Source organism: Bombina bombina, chromosome 12 (genome assembly GCF_027579735.1).
Source record: "Bombina bombina isolate aBomBom1 chromosome 12, aBomBom1.pri, whole genome shotgun sequence".
Lineage (NCBI taxonomy): Eukaryota > Metazoa > Chordata > Amphibia > Anura > Bombinatoridae > Bombina > Bombina bombina.
The window spans coordinates 120601018-120619172 of record NC_069510.1 but is presented as its reverse complement, the minus strand read 5'-3'; the positions used below and the strand labels follow the sequence as shown (position 1 = coordinate 120619172).

The 18155-nt window shown below is 40.8% G+C and overlaps 1 protein-coding gene across 1 annotated transcript in view; it reads right to left on the bottom strand.

The window, feature by feature from the left end:
* Nucleotides 1-18155, bottom strand: part of GLE1 (GLE1 RNA export mediator) — a 241962-nt gene that overhangs the window by 109417 nt on the left and 114390 nt on the right. Inside the window, exon 11 of the mRNA XM_053695875.1 lies at nt 96-286. Within this exon, the coding sequence (XP_053551850.1) occupies nt 96-286 (191 nt within the window). The remainder of the gene's footprint in view (nt 1-95; nt 287-18155) is intronic.

Here is an 18155-nt window from a genome sequence, read left to right as displayed (position 1 = left end):
GCATTCCTGGAATTATTGACGGGACAATAAAATCACTGGCTTCAGACAATTGTTTGATATTGTGAGTGTTACTGCATCAGACATACACAACATACCTTTGGTAATCCTCTAATGGGGTCCCCTCCTTGTAACTAGGGTAATAAGGTAAAGTGTAAGGACACTTCTTGTACAGGTGAGCCAGAAAGAGCTCACCAACCCTGGGATGAAGCTCCCAAATCCCAGAAACCACTACTCCAATGCAGAATGCAGATTCGTGATGTGCAGCCACTTCCTCCTCGCCTTGTTTCTGCGCAGAATACAGAAAACAAAAACATACGTATTGTAAATAGATCACAAGAGTCTTTTTTTTACTTATCACAAAATCTATTTACTAGCGATGAGAAGAAAAAAAAAAGAACTAAGGTCCTAGCTGGATGTATACTCAAACTATTCTCTTTCAACACTTTTATTCAACAACAGAAACATATTAATGATGGGTATTTTCCTCACCTCCTTCGATAGGCAAGCAAGTTCCTCACCTCCTTGGATAAATAAGCAAGTTCATCACCCCTTGGATTGATAAGCAATTTCCTTATCCTCTTTGACTGATAAGCAAGTTCCTCACCTCCCTTGGATTGGTAACAAAGTTCCTCAACCCCCTCCCCCCATTGGATTGGTAAGCTAATTCACCGCCCTTGGATTGGCAAGAAAGTTCCTCACCGCCCCACGTATTGGCAAACCACCCCCCCCCCTTAGACTGGCAAGACAGCTCCCTTAGATTGGTAAGTCATTTTCTCACCCCCCCTAAGTTGTTAAACCAGTTCCTCGCCCCCTTAGGATTGATAAACAAGCTCTTCAGCCTTATGGATTAATAAGCAAGTTCCTCACACATAGCAAAACAAAGAACAACTGAGTTTATGAGAGAGAGAGAGAGAGAGAGAGAGAGAGTGAGTTATTGTGAACATTATAAAATAATAATGATGAGAGAAAAATAAACCCCCAAAATATATAACTATACACACACACGTGCTATTACGCTACATTGCTCCAGCCTTGTATTGAAATCCAGAAAGATGGAGTACAGCCTCAAAAAGGAAAATAGAAATCCTTTATTAATCCCATTACATGGGGCACTTATTGACCCTTAGTCATACCAGCTGACTCCGTGCCTCTGCCTGTTTGGTGCTGTTGAATACCAAAAAAGAGAACCACTGGCGCTGTTAAAAACAGCTAGGATTTAAACTACCATATAGGTTTGTGCAAATATAAATTCCTAAAACCTCTCTAGGTAGTAAAGTGGGGCTGTGTGGCCGTGTGAAGAAATACAAAAGAATCTCTATAAAGGGTGGTTAATTTCTAAAGAAAAAATAAATATAATGGTGATATATATCAATAAAAGTGAAGAACTGTCGCAAAAAACAAAAACAATGTGGGCATGTGCAAGTAATATTAATAATAATAATAAAATGATATAAAATAAGTAGAAACAATGAAAAATCTATAACAATTTTAATCTAAATTTAAAAAAACATCATATCCGTTAAAACAACATCTGTTTAAAACAATAAGTCAATGTGAAATAAAAATAGGGACGTCTCACTTAAAAATATCTGACACAAGAGGTCTGACCGACTCAAATAGGTGTATGAATATTGATACGGAATAGGTGTGACTTTTACATATTTAGGATCGCTCTTTTTACCAGTTAACGTGAATGGTAAGGTACCTTACTGATGTCCATCAAGATAAAACGGCCTCCAGGCCGATGTGCAGCTCCTTAGCTCCTTTGAGCGTCTGTGTGTGCCGGGGTCTTTCGCGGCTTAGTACAAACCGCACACCTCTAATTCTATTGGCGGTCAGGTGGCACACCCCTCTTCTGATAGGCTGTGGTGATACACACTTCGTAAGACGTGTATGGAAGTGTAGACAGTTACGATGGAAATAGCTGAATGCTCCTTGTAGTTAAGACGGCTGTTTTTTTCCAAATGCTTGAACAAATAAACTTTCAGCCTTTAAAGGATCCGCTGCAAATGCGGTGATGATTCTTGATGACTACACTTGTCAGTTGTTGTTCAGATCCCTGGTCCTCAGAGTGGCTTTACCTCCTAAATCATAGAAATTAGAGAGTCCACAGGAGGGGCTGGATCGCAGCTTTTAGTGTATATCAATCGTGGATGTGTCCAGGTGATAGTAGTATTGTAGGTGGAGTAAATTCTACGCGTTTCACCCTAGGAGGGCTTTATCAAGTTATTGTGAACATTATAAAATAATGATGATGAGAGAAAAATAAACCCCCAAAATATATAACTATATACACACACACACACGTGCTATTACGCTACATTGCTGCAGCCTTGTATTGAAATCCAGAAAGATGGAGTACAGCCTCAAAAAGGAAAATAGAAATCCTTTATTAATCCCATTACATGGGGCACTTATTGACCCTTAGTCATACCAGCTGACTCCGTGCCTCTGACTGTTTGGTGCTGTATTCCAGCCTGGTATTCACAGTTACTGTCAGAACCAATGAAAAAAAAAATTATGCTTACCTGATAAATTTGTTTCTTTTTAGACACGATGAGTCCACGGATTCCATCCTTACTTGTGGGATTACGTCTCCTGGTCAGCAGGAGGAGGCAAAGAGCACCATAGCAAAGATATATAAATAGCTCATCCCTTCCCTCCCACTCCAGTCAATCGACCGAAGTTAGGAAGAGAAAGGAAAAGCCAAGGTGCAGAGGTGTCTGAAGGTTACAAAAATAATAACCTGTCTCATAGAACAGGGCGGGCCGTGGATTCATCGTGTCTAAAATGAAACAAATTTATCAGGTAAGCATAAATTTTCTTTTCTTTTTAAAGACACAACGAGTCCACGGATTTCATCCTTACTTGTGGGATACAATACCAAAGCTATAGTACACGGATGAAAAGGGAGGGACAAGACAGGGAACCCAAACGGAAGGCACCCCTGCTTAAAGGGACAGTATACACGCATTTTCATATAAGTGCATGTAATAGACACTACTATAAAGAATAAGATGCACAGATACTGATATAAAAATCCAGTATAAAACCATCTAAAAACTTACTTAGAAGCTTTCAGTTTAGCTATGTTGAAAAGGCAGTGGGAAAGCCCACTGCAAGTGGGAAATAAGACACCCCCCCCTCCCCCTTCTTTTGCATATGAAAAGACCCTTTACACAAACAGGAGCAAGCTGGAGAAGGTAGCTGACGGTATTCAAATAAAACTTTTGGGCTTGGTTAGGAGTCTGAAAATCAGAGCAATGTTCTTTAAAAATAAGCAAAATTATACATTTAAAAAAAAAAAAAAAAAAAAAAAAAAAAAACTTTATGGGCTTTATAAATAGATCATCTACAAAACATTTATGCAAAGAAAAAATGAGTGTATAATGGCCCTTTAAAGAACCATTCTCCCAAAAACAATCTCAGCCGAAGCAAAGATATCAAATTTGATAAATTTAGAAAAAGATTGAAAAGAAGACCAAGGTGAAGCCTTGCAAATCTGCTCAACCGAAGCATTATGTTAGAACGTCCACGAGGAAGCAAACGCCCAGGTGGAATGAGCCGAAACTCTTTCAGGTGGCTGCTGTCCAGCGATCTCATATGCAAAACGAATGATACTCCTCAACCAAAAGGAAAGAAGAAGCCGTAGATTTCTGACCCCTACGTTCTCTAGTAAAAATGTCAAACAGAAAAGACGATTGACGAAAGTCCTTAGTCGCGTGTAAATTAAAAAAAAATAAGGTAAGGCGAATTATATTGTAATGTCGAAAGCGCAAACACTTTTTGAGCAGAAGAAATGGCAACAAGAACTAAAACTTTCCAAGATAACAACTTAATATCTAAGGAATGCATAGGTTCAACAGACCCCTTGAAGAACATTAAGATCTAAATTCAAACTCCATGGAGGAGCAATTGGTTGAAACACAGGCCTGACTATAATCAGAGCCTGACAAAAAGATTAAACATCTGGGACATCTGCCAGACGCTGGTGTAACAAAATAGATAAAGCAGAGATCTGACCCTTTAGAGAACTTGCTGAAAAAGCCTTCTCCAAGCCTTCATGAAGAAATACATAATTTATGTAAGAATTTACCTGATAAATTAATTTCTTTCATATTGGCAAGAGTCCATGAGCTAGTGACGTATGGGATATACATTCCTACCAGGAGGGGCAAAGTTTCCCAAACCTCAAAATGCCTATAAATACACCCCCACCACACCCACAATTCAGTTTAATGACTAGCCAAGAAGTGGATAGGAAGGAGCGAAAGCATCAACAAGGAATTGGAATAATTGTGCTTTATACAAAAAAATCATAACCACCACAAAAAGGGTGGGCCTCATGGACTCTTGCCAATATGAAAGAAATTAATTTATCAGGTAAATTCTTACATAAATTATGTTTTCTTTCATGTAATTCGCAAAAGTCCATGAGCTAGTGACATATGGGATAGCAAATACCCAAGATATGGAACTCCACGCAAGAATCACTAGAGAGGGAGGGATAAAAATAAAGACATCCAATTCCGCTGAAAAAAGAATCCACAACCCAAATCAAAAGTTTTAATCTTTATAATGAAAAAAAACTGAAATTATAAGTAGAAGAATCAAACTGAAACAGCTGCCTGAAGTACTTTTCTACCAAAAACTGCTTCTGAAGAAGAGAAAACATCAAAATGGTAGAATTTAGTAAAACTATGCAAAGACCAAGTTGCTGCTTTGCAAATCTGATCAACAGAAGCTTCATTCTTAAAAGCCCAGGAAGTAGAAACTGACCTAGTAGAATGAGCCGTAATCCTCTGAAGCAGGGATTTACCAGACTCCAAATAAGCATGATGAATCAAAAGCTTTAACCAAGACGCCAAAGAAATGGCAGAAGCCTTCTGACCTTTCCTAGAACCAGAAAAGGTAACAGACTAGAAGTCTTTCTGAAATATTTAGTAGCTTCAACATAATATTTCAAAGCTCTAACCACATCCAAAGAATTCTTAGGATTAGGACACAACAAAGGGACAACAATTTCTCTACTAATGTTGTTGGAATTCACAACTTTAGGTAAAAATTTAAATGAAGTCTGCAAAACCGCCTTATCCTGATGAAAAATCAGAAAAGGAGACTCACAAGAAAGAGCAGATAATTCAGAAACTCTTCTAGCAGAAGAGATGGCCAAAAGGAACAATACTTTCCAAGAACGTAATTTAATGTCCAGAAAATGCATAGGCTCAAACGGAGGAGCCTGTAAAGCCCTCAAAACCAAATTAAGATTCCAAGGAGGAGAAATTGGCTTAATGACAGGCTTGATACGAACCAAAGCCTGTACAAAACAATGAATATCAGGAAGATTAGCAATTTTTCTGTGAAACAGAACAGAAAGAGCAGAGATTTGTCCTTTCAAGGAACTTGCAGACAAACCCTTATCCAAACCATCCTGAAGGAACTGTAAAATTCTAGGAATTTTAAAAGAATGCCAAGAGAATTTATGAGAAGAACACCATGAAATGTAAGTCTTCCAAACTCGGTAATAAATCTTTCTAGACACAGATTTGCGTGCCTGCAACATAGTATTAATCACTGAGTCAGAGAAACCTCTATGACTAAGCATTAAGCGTTCAATCTCCATACCTTCAAATTTAATGATTTGAGATCCTGATGGAAAAATGGACCTTGAGATAGGTCTGGCCTTAACGTAAGTGGCCAAGGTTGGCAACTGGACATCCAAAAAAGATCTGTATACCAAAACCTGTGTGGCCATGCTGGAGCCACCAGCAGTACAAATGAACGCTCCATTATGATTTTGGAAATCCCTCTTGGAAGAAGAACTACTGTAGAGGCGGAAAGATATAAGCAGGTTGATAATTCCAAGGAAGTGACAACGCATCCACTGCTTCCGCCTGAGAATCCCTGGACCTGGACAGATACCTGGGAAGTTTTCTATTTAGATGAGAAGCCATCAGATCTATTTCTGGAAGCCCCCACATCTGAACAATCTAAAGAAACACATCTGGGTGGAGAAAAGTCTCCCGGATGTAAAGTCTGGCGACTGAGATAATCTGCTTCCCAATTGTTTATACCTGGGATATGGACCGCAGAGATTAGACAGGAGCTGGATTCCGCCCATGCAAGTATCCGAGATACTTCTTTCATAGCTTGAGGACTGTGAGTCGCAGCTTGATGATTGACATACGCCACGGTTGTGACATTGTCTGTCTGAAAACAAATAAACAGTTCTCTCTTCAGAAGAGGCCAAAACTGAAGAGGTCTCTTGAGATTTCCAAACCCCCTGTGCTGTCAGAGATCCTCAGACAGCTCCCCAACCTGAAAGACTTGCATCTGTTGTAATCACAGTCCAGGTTGGACGAACAAAAGAGGCCCCCTGAAATAAACGATGGTGATCTAACCACCAAGTCAGAGATAGTCAAATATTGGGATTTAAGGATATTAATTGTGACATCTTTGTATAATCCCTGCACCATTGGCTCAGCATACAAAGCTAAAGAGGTCTCATGTGAAAACGAGCAAAGGGGATTGCGTCCGATGCTGCAGTCATGAGACCTAAAACCTCCATGCACATAGCTACTGAAGGGAATGACTGAGACTGAAGGTTTTGACAAGCTGAAACCAATTTCAGACGTCTTTTGTCTGTTAGAGACAAAGTCATGGATACTGAATCTATTTGGAATCCTAAAAAGGTTACCCTTGTCTGAAGAATCAAGGAACTTTTTGGTAAATTGATCCTCCAACCATGTCTTTGAAGAAACAACACTAGTTGATTTGTGTGAGATTCTGCAGAATGTAAAAAGACCGAGCAAGTACCAAGATATCGTCCAAATAAGGAAACACAGCAATACCCCGCTCTCTGATTACAGAGAGTAGGGCACCTAGAACCTTTGAAAAGATCCTTGGAGCTGTTGCTAGGCCAAAAGGAAGAGCAACAAATTGGTAATGTTTGTCTAGAAAAGAGAATCTCAGGAACTGATAGTGATCTGGATGAATTGGAATATGAAGATATGCATCCTGTAAGTCTATTGTGGACATATAATGCCCTTGCTGAACAAAAGGCAGAATAGTCTTTATAGTCACCATTTTGAATGTTGGTATTCTTACATAATGATTCAAAATTTTTAGATCCAGAACTGGTCTGAAAGAATTCTCTTTCTTTGGAACAATGAACAGATTTGAAAAAAACCTCAGACCCCGTTCCGGAAAGGGAACTGGCACAATTATCCCGGATAACTCCAGGTCTGAAAAACACTTCAGGAAAGCCTGAGCCTTTACTGGGTTCACTGGAATGCGTGAGAGAAAGAAACTTCTCACAGGCGGTCTTACCTTGAAACCTATTCTGTACCCTTAAGAAACAATGTTCTGGATCCAATGATTTTGGATTGAATTGAACCAAACATCTATGAAAAATCTTAGTCTGCCCCCTACCAGCTGCGCTGGAATGAGGGCTGCACCTTCATGCGGACTTGGGGGCTGATTTTGATTTTCTAAAAGGCTTGGATTTATTCCAGACTGGAGAAGGCTTCCAATTGGAAACCGTTCCTTTAGGGGAAGGGTCAGGTTTCTGTTCCTTATTCTGACGAAAGGAACGAAAACGGTTAGCAGCCCTAAATTTGCCCTTAGATTTTTTATCCTGAGGCAAAAAGGCTCCCTTCCCCCCAGTGACAGTTGAAATAATAGAATCCAACTGAGAACCAAATAATTTATTACCTTGGAAAGAAAGAGATAGCAACGTTGGATTAGAAGTCATATCCGCATTCCAAGCCATAAAGCTCTTCTAGCTAAAATAGCTAAAGACATATACCTGACATCAATTCTAATGATATAAAAAATGGCATCACAAATGAAATTATTAGCATGTTGAATTAGCTTAACAATGCTATATACATTAGGATCCGGTACTTGTTGCGCTAAAGTTTCCAACCAAAATGTTGAAGCCGCAGCAACATCAGCCAAAGAAATAGCAGGCCTAAGAAGATGACCTGAACATAAATAAGCCTTCCTTAGAAAAGATTCAAGCTTCCTATCTAAAGGATCTTTAAAAGAAGTACTATCTGCCGTAGGAATAGTAGTACGCTTTGCAAGAGTAGAGATAGCCCCATCAACTTTGGGGATCTTTTCCCAAAACTCCAATCTATCAGTCGGCAAAGGGTACAGTTTCTTAAACCTTGAAGGAGTAAATGTACCCAGACTATTCAATTCCATAGAAATTACATCTGAAATAGCATCAGGAACTGGAAAAACCTCTGGAATAACTACATGAGGTTTAAAAAACGAATTTAAACGTTTACTGGTTTTAATATCAAGAGGACTAGTCTCCTCCATATCTAATGCAATCAACACCTCTTTTAATAAAGAACAAATATACTCCATTTTAAATAAATATGAAGTTTTGTCAGTGTCAATATCTGAGGCAGAATCTTCTGAACCAGATAGATCCTCATCAGAGATAGATAAATCAGAATGTTGTCGGTCATTTAAAAATTCATCGAATTTATGAGAAGTTTTAAAAGACCTTTAACGTTTATTAGAAGGTGGTATAACAGACAGGGCCTTCTGAATAGAATTAGAAACTAATTCTCTCACATTAACAGGAATATCCTGAACATTAGATGTTGAAGGAACAACAACAACAGGTAATGGATTACTACTAATGGAAATATTGTCTGCTTTTGAAAGTTTATCATGACAACTAACACAAACTACAGCTGGAGGAACAGTTACCACAAGTTTAAAACAAATGCACTTAGCTTTGGTAGAACAGACATCAGGTAGCAGGATTCCAGTAGTAGATTCTGAAACAGGATCAGCTTGAGACATCTTGCAATATGTAATATAAAAAACAACATATAAAGCAAAATTATCAATTTCCTTATATGACAGTTTCAGGAATGGGACAAAAAATGCAAACAGAATAAGCCTCTGGAAAGCAGAAGCAAAAAGAAATAATGACTTAAGTAATGTCAAAAATCTGTCGCCAAGTATGACACCCAACTGACAAAATATTTTTGGTCGCCAAAATCGTCTCCAACAAACACGAGCGTCATAGATGACGCAACTACGTGAAAACTCTCGGCGCCAACTAAGACGCCAGAAATTACGTCATTATGTCAACAAACGTAATTCTCGCACCAAAAAATGACGCAATAAATTATAGCATTTTGCGCTCCCGCGAGCCTAACAGCCCGCAATTTAGAAAAGGAAGTCAATTTGAAAAATTTTCAGGTAAGAAATAATTCTTTCATATGCATTTCCCAAAATGAAACTGACAGTCTGTAAGAAGGAAACATACTGATTAACCTGAATCATGGCAAATATAAGTATAAAACATATATATAGAACTTTACATATAAAGTGCCAAACCATAGCTGAGAGTGTCATAAGTAAAAGAAAACATACTTACCAAAAGACACTCATCTACATAAAGCAGACAGCCAAACCAGTACTGAAACGAGAATCAGCAGAGGTAATGGTATATAAGAGTATATCGTCGATCTGAAAAGGGTGGTATCAGATGAATCTCTACGACCGATAACAGAGAACCTATGAAATAGATCCCTCTTAGGATGACCATTGCATTCAATAGGTAATACTCCCTTCACATCCCTCTGTCATTCACTGCACTCTGAGAGGAACCGGGCTTCAGCATGCTGAGAAGCGCATATCAACGTAGAAATCTAGCACAAACTTACTTCACCACCTCCATAGGAGGAAAAGTTTGTAAAACTGAATTGTGGGTGTGGTGGGGGGTGTATTTATAGAAATTTTGAGGTTTGGGAAACTTTGCCCCTCCTGGTAGGAATGTATATCCCATACGTCACTAGCTCATGGACTCTTGCCAATTACATGAAAGAAATCCAAAACCTGGGAATCCTAACTCTACTCCATGAATAACCCTAGGATTCACACCAGAAAGATGTTCATACCCCATCCAAATGGGAAATATTCCTACTTACAGGCTAACATGCCTGAATGAAGGTATCTATGACCGAATCAAAGAAACCTTGCTTGTATAGGATCAAGCGTCCAATCTCCAAGCAATCAGCTTCAGAGAAACTAGACTTGGGTGGAAGAAGGGACCCTGATAAGAGGTCCTTCCTCAACGGAAGTGTCCAAGGTAGCAGAGATGACATGTTCACCAGATCGGAATACCAAATCCTGCGAGGCCACGCAGAGTCGAGGAGGAACACTGATGCATTCTCCTAGTTGATTTGAACAATCACATGGCAAAGAAGCGCAGACAGGGAAAATAGATATTCCAGGCTGAAGGACCAAAGAACTGCCAAGGCAGTTAACCGATCGGACTGGGGGCCCTGGACCTGTCTCCCAAAAACTAGGCAGTCTGACAAGATGCCATGAGGTCCAACTTCAGCCGACCCCATTTAAAAATCAGGTTGGAGAATACTCCTGGATGGAATTCCCACTCTCCCGATTGAAAAGTCAGTCTACTCCCAGAAGAGCCTTGAAACTCGCTCTCCGGTGCAGGAAGTCTATAAAAAGAACAGACTCTGCTCGAGTCCACACTCTGCTAAATCATGTTCCCTGGGGTAGGTGATCCTTTATTGAACCGCCGGGAGATAAAAAAAAAGTCGCACAAATGTAAAAGGTGTCTTCAAGGACCGCCCTTCGTGGGCGTATGCAGACACATCATACAGTCATCTCCCGGTCGGCATGTTTTCTGTAACCGCCGGGAGATGTAACAGAGTGCCCCAGTAACTAACTGTGTAACCGCCCGTTAAACAAAAAGGCACTCAATTACCCCCTTGGTTTCCTTGTCTTGAAGCATAGGGAAAGAGTTGCACAGTCATCTCCTGGTCGGCATGCTCTTTTATGTAACCGCCGGGAGATGAGATTGTCGAGGAGAATTTTCCCTCATGTTGCGCTACGGCGCTACTTTGTAAATAAACTTTTTTCTTGCATTATAACCCTGTCTGTGCTCCTCCACTTTTGTTTGTATGATTTGAACCCTGGCCCTGATACAATTATACCCCCTAGGGAAATATCAACACAGACATCTCCCGGGCGGCATATAGTTAATGTAACCGCCGGGAGATTAGGTCTTCCTAAAGAGTCCAAGTAAGCTGATAGATTTGCAGAGAGTATGTACATGTGCTGTCTAGAATTGTCTCCCATGAAAGGAGAAAACATACCTGAATAAAGAGCCCCTTCTTTTTCTCTAAGGGCTGCTATTCACAATTTGAGTGGTCAACTTCTTCTGAGACCTTTTCTATCTTCTAAGCCCAGGAATAAAAAATGGCACTTACCTCACCATCTGCCGACAGCAAAGGCAGCTCCCAGGCGTGTGAAGTCCTACTGCTCACATGGACCCGAGTATTACAAGGAAAACACTGAGTAAGATCCCTTAGATTTTTTCCCCCGAATAGGACAGTAACAGTATATGGGAGGCACAGTGAGAATTATGTCCCACAAGTTCCCATTGCTTTAAAGCCACCAAATGCTCTACTGTAGAGACTGATCTGGTCTAGGCTACACCCTAGCACAAAGTAGCACTCTTTGGCACTACTTTAAAAATAATAAACTCTTGATTGAAGAAACTATAACACCTCACTTCAGCTCTTCCTATCACTAACACAGGCAAATAGAATGACTGGGGTGGGAGGGAAGGGAGGAGCTATTTATACAGCTTTGCTGTGGTGCTCTTTGCCTTTATACAGCTTTGGCGTAATCCCACAAGTAAGGATGAAATCCGTGGACTCATCTTGTCTTTAAAAAGAAACTAAATTTATGCTTACCTGATGAATTAATTTCTTTCTTGGCAGGGAGAGTTCACAAATTCATTCAGAACTGTTAGGAATCCAACACCTGGCCACCAGTAGGAGGCAAAGACACCCCAGCCAAAGCTATAAGGCTCCCTCCCACTTCCCCATATCACCAGTAATTCAGCAGAGGAAAAGTAAGAGAAACACTAAGGGTATAGAGACCCCGAAAGAAAAAACGGAAAAATCTGCCGCCAGAAATAAAATTTAACAGGGCGGGTTCGTGGACTCTCACTGCCAAGAAAGAAAATAATTTATCTGGTAAGTATAACACGTTTTCTTTCTAATGGCAGAGAGAGTCCACAAATTCATTCATTACTGTTGGGAATCCATTATCCAAGCTAGAGAGGACACAGAATGAACAGGGATGGCTAAACTAAACAAGGTAGGCAGACCTACACTGAAGGCACCACTGCTTGAAGCACCTTTCTCCCAAAGGAAACCTCAGCTAAGGAAAATACATCAAAGGACCAGGTAGCCGCCTTACAAATCTGCTGCACAGACGCTTTGTAATCCTCCCAGGAGGCTGCTGCCCTGCCTCCACATACAGTATGCCATATGAATGACACTTCTCAGCCAAAAGGAAAAAAAAAAAAAAAAAAAGTATTCGCAGTGGCTTTTTGACCCCTGTGCTTATCAGCATACAAAATGAACAAGGAAGAGGATTGCCGTAAATCCTTTGTAGTATTTAGATAAGATTTCAAAGCTCACAAAACATCCAAATTGTTTAACAAACACTCCTTATGAGAAGGATTAGGACAAAAAGAAGGAACCACAATCTCCCGATTGATATTACAGTCAGAGACAACCTTAGGTAAGAAACCTAACTTGGTACGTAAAACAGCCTTATCCGCATGGAAGATAAAGATTACACCGTAAAGCAGGTAATTCAGAAACAAAACTTTCCAAGATAAAAGTTTAAAGGGACATTAAACACTTTGAGATGGTAAGATAAACTGATAAATCATATCTATAAAAAAAACTCTGCAATATACTTTCATTATTTTGTCTCCCTTTTCATGTAATTCCATTCTAAAATTGTGAGCTTCTCAGTTCCTGTTACAAAAGGAAGTGCAGAACACTGTTTGATTCCCCACAGCCATTGGCTGCACTCTCTCGTGACCTATTTATAACTGTTTTCAATTGGCCACAGCAGAGAAGTTAACCTAAGTTACAACATGACAGCTCCCATTGTTTTATAAAAACTAGAAAAACAACTTTACACTTATTTTTCCACTATTTAAACTAATTAAAAACTTTTTTTTAAAAAATACATCTGCATGTTATTCTCAGGCTAATCTTTTCTTTGAATGCGTCATTCTATCTAGCATTTGTGTAGTGTTTAATGTCAACAGAATGCATAGGCTCAAACGGAGCCTCTTGAACACGAAGAACAAGATTAAGGCTCCAAGGGGGAGCAACAGGTTTAAACACAGGCCTAATCCTAACAACAAAGAACTGAACATCGGGAAGAGCAGCCAGCTTCTTATGAAGAGCAGAAATCTGTCCTACAAAGCCTCTTGGAGAAACAGAAGAATCCAAGGAATTCTCACCTTATGCCAAGGAAAACCCCGGTCCTCACACCAAGAAAGTTAAGTGCGCCACACCTTATGGTAGATGCATCTAGTAACCGGCTTCCGAGCCTGGTTCAGGGTATCAATGACCCTTTTTGAAAAGCCTCTCTTGAATAGAACTAGGGGCTCAATCTCCATGCAGTCAGCCTCAGAGAATCGAGATTTTGGTGGAGAATGGAGTGGAAGACATCTTCACGAGATCCGTAAACAAAGTTCTGCAAGGCCACGCTCTTCCCCAGATTTATCTTCCAACCGTGAGACCAAAGGAGACACAGAAGTAAGAGATTTTGCTAAATGAAAAGATGGGGCCTGAACCAAAATATTGTCCAGGTAAGGTGCCACAGCAATTCCATCCTTCGTAAAGATCCTTGGAGCAGTAGCTAGTCCAAATGAAAGAGCTAAAAAATGGTAATGATGGTCCAGAAAAGCAAATCACAGGAATTGGAAATGATCCTTGCAGATTGGAACATGCAGATATGCGTCCTTCAGATCTATAGTAGTCATGAATTGGCCTTCTTGGACTAAAGGAAGGATGGATCTGATAGTCTCCATCTTGAAGGAGGGAACCCTCAGAATTTTTTTGAGACACCAAGTCTAGAATTGGGCGAAACATTCAATCTTTTTTGGGAACAACAAAGAGATTTGAATAAAATCCCTGACTCCGTTCTGAGGGGGGTACTGGGACAATCACTCCTAGGGTGGCAGGGTCCTGTACAAAATTTAAAAAGGCTGACTTTTTCTCGGGCCTTGATTCAAGTCTTGACAGGATGAACCTGCCTCTTGGAGTGTGAGATCGAAAACCTATCCTGTACCCCTTGGTGTGACGGACTTGCTGCTACCCGACTGGGTACCTTAGCCAAAAAGATGCATCCTGACCTTCAAACCCCTCCAGCATACAGATAGCTGACACCCAGCCCTTTACCTTAAACAAGAGACAGCACTCAGGTTGAGATGAAACAATTTATTGGAAGGTTCACACACACTTTATACATTTTCAACAAGAGGGGTAGTAACCACATGAACAATAGAAACAAATATTATACAATGGGACAATGATTATTTAAATAAGATTCTAATCACATCCTGACTTACAAAAAGGCAATGGATGACTCACACAATGACATACAATTCACACCTAGACTGGATATGCAGACACATAAGAGCAGATCTCAGCATTAGAATGTCTGTGCTGATTGCAATCTCCTGATCTCAGCCTCGGTGGGTTTTGGAGCAGGCAATGCTGGTTTGGGCTGTCACTTTATACCCTAACAAAACACAGGAACCCCAACTCTGTATCAGGGCCCTCCAGTTCTTAGAATCTCTGGGAATTCGGGGAAACTGGGTATATCTGAATTTAAGGTAACAACTCCAAAAATGTCCCCTGGGCACCCACCTCCCAAAACACAGAATATCCTCTTAAGTTCCAGGGTACATAGTCAGTGGGGAGGAGGCTAGCCCACAACCAACTCCAGAAGCCCTAGTGACGATAGGGTTTGTAACACTACACTGGGAAACTATGTCCAAAACACAGGGGTCCTGAACATACAGAAACCAAACGTCCCAAAACAAGTATAATCTGTCTCCTACGCGATCCAAAGCCGGATCGGGGGCCACCCCTTCATGCTGACTTGTCAGAGGAGGGCTTCTTTGACTGCTTGCCCTTGTTTCAGGATTGACTAGGTTTCCAGGTACTCTTCGATTGATACGATTTGGAAGATGCCGAGGATCTCTGTCCCTTGTTGGTACGAAAGGGACAAAATTGACCAAACTGCTGGCCCTTAGATCTAGCTTTCTTATCCTGGGGGGGAAAGCACCCTTCTCTCCCGGTCAATGTGGAAATAATCAAGTCCAGGCCTGGAAAGAATAAAGTCTCTTTCTTAAAAGTTCCAGGGTACATAGTCAGTGGGGAGGAGGCTAGCCCACAACCCTCTCCAGAAGCCCTAGTGACGATAGGGTTTGTAACACTACACTGGGAAGATGCCGAGGATCTCTGTCCCTTGTTGGTACGAAAGGGACAAAATTGACCAAACTGCTGGCCCTTAGATCTAGCTTTCTTATCCTAGGGGAGGAAAGCACCCTTCCCCCCGGTCAATGTGGAAATAATCAAGTCCAGGGCTGGAAAGAATAGAGTCTCTTTCTTAAATGTTAAGGAAAGAAGTCTGGATTTAGAAACCATGTCCGCTGACCATTACTTTAACCAGAGAGCTCTCCATGAAAGGATAGCAAAACCAGAAGACTTGGCACTAAAAGGGACAGTCAAGTCCAAAAAAAACTGTAAAGATTCAAATAGGGTATGTAGTTGTAAACAACTTTCCAATTTACTTTTATCACTAATTTTGCTTTGTTCTCTTGGTATTCTTAGTTGAAAGCTAAATCTAGGAAGTTCGTATGCTAATTTCTTGAAAGGTAACCTCTAATCTAAATGCATTGACATTTTTTCACCACTAGAGGGCATTAGTTCATGTGTGCCATATAGATAACATTGAGTTAATGCACGTGAAGTTACCTAGGAGTGAGCATTGATTGGCTAAAATGCATGTCTGTGAAAAGAACTGAACTAAGGGGGCAGTTTGCAGAGGCATAGATACAAGGTAATTACAGAGGTAAAACGTGTATTATAACTGTGTTGAATTTTAAAAACTGGGGAATGGTTAATAAAGGAATTATCGATCTTCCCATAAGGCAGGAATAGTCCACGACTTCATTCCTTATTGTTGGGAAATACAACATCTGGCCACCAGGAAGAGGTAAAGACACCTCAGCCAAAGGCTTAAATATCCCTCCCACTTACCCTATCTCCCCAGTTATTCTTTGCCTTTCGTCACTAGAGGAGGATGGCAGAGAAGTGTCAGAAGATTCGGACAGTCCTCAACTAGTATGTTCCCTTCAAGAGAGGACTGGAGTTTTAAGTAATCATGCCAACCTCTCAGTGAGAGTATCAATGAAAGTGAGAGTCTGGAGATGCAGGGAAAGTTTTTTTGCAAAGCCATCCAGACTGTCTATTCAACAACTCCTGAGCAATCAGTGTTAACAAGTTACAATGCTTGCTTTTCCACACTCAGGTCCCTGTCAGAGCATCGCTACAAGGCTGTCACACTTGAGAGGCTGTATCTGTTCCACAGAACGGATCCTGGAGGGCAAGTGTTATTTTTATATAGTAGGGACGCCTTATATAGGGTCAAAGTGTGACTCCTCTATACCTCAGTAGGATTGAGGGTTAATATCTCCTCAGTGGGAGTTTATTGGGAACAGTTTGGGGAGTTTATATACTGATTTAACATTTTTGAAGAACGTTTTCATTTAGACTGTGTACTTTTGACTGAAACACGCAGGTTTCAATTTCACTTTTGTGAGTTGCGCAACTAATAGCTTTGCACAATATTTCATAGCAGGGGGGAGTCCTGCCTTGTGCACCATGTGACCGGGTGCGGCTTCATTCACTTCCTTATGATCCTGCTGCAGACAGCACTCCTGAGGAGCATTTCTTGATAACTTGGGTCTAGTAGATGGTAAGTGCCCCAGCCATTCGTTTTGTAAAGGTGCCTTTCAATATTTAAAATGTTTATTTTTGTATCGTTTTTCTCTTTCTACTGTGGGATTACATACCTACTATGGAGGACTCTGATAATACATTAGAAGGCTCCACTCCTTCTGTAGTGATTAATAATAATACCTGCTTATATTGTAAGGAGGCTGTGGTTTGCCTGTCTGCTCAATTTTGTTCCAATTGCCTGGGTACTGTTTTAAAGTCTAAGAAGGGCGCCAAGTCTGCTATTAACCCTTGCGCTATTAGTCCCTCTGAGCCATCAACCTCTAAGGATTCTGTGAACCGAGAGATTACTACACTTTCTACCCTAACGGACTCACATGCAGTTCCCTGTGGCAAAGCTATTTCTCCGTCTGGAGGGGGCCTTTCTCCTGTGGACTTTACAGCGCAGTTACAATCGGCGTTGTCTGCGGCCCTGAGTGCCCTACATATCTCTGGGAAATTTAAGAGAAAGGTTAAACATGGTTCTCCCGTTTTAGATTAATCTAATTTCCAATAGGATCTAGCTTGTATGTCCCAGCTATACGACGATGATTTAACCTCTGTTGTGTCAAAGAGTGAACTTTTGGAGTCAGAGACCTATTACTAAATCTCCTCCAGCAAGGAACCCTCCTTTAGATTTAACATTGAACATCTGCGTTTTTTATTGTAGGAGGTCCTGTCTACGCTAGAGGCTCCAGAGGCTAAGCTACCTGAGTAACCTAAGATCCCTAAATTAGATAGGGTTTATGAAGACGGAAAGGTCCCACAAACCTTTCCGGTCCCAGTTTGTATGGCGTACATTATTAGTAACAAATGGGAAAGAATTGGAACATTCTTTTCTCCCTCGGCTACTTTTAAGAAATTGTTCACAGTCAGAGACTCTCAATTAGAGTTGTGAGCTCCATCCCTAAGGTGGATGGCGCCATTTCGACGCTAGCTAAGCGTACTACTATCCCTCTTGAGGATAGCTCTTCCTTTAGAGAATTTATGGATAAGTTGTAAACTTTCCTAAGGAGAATGTTACAACAGGCAGAATTTTTATTTAAACCGGAGGAAGCAGTGGCCGCCACCTGCTGGTGCGACTCCCTGTCAGGACTTAGAGGTGGAATCTCCCCTTGAGGATATTAAGGAGAGAATTAAAGCTTTAAGAGTAGCTAATTATTTCATCTGTGATGCAAATATGCAGATTATTCGCCTGAATGCTAAGGCTTCAGGCTTTGCGGTGCTAGCCCGCAGGGCTCTCTGGTTGAAGTCTTGGTCTGCGGATATGAC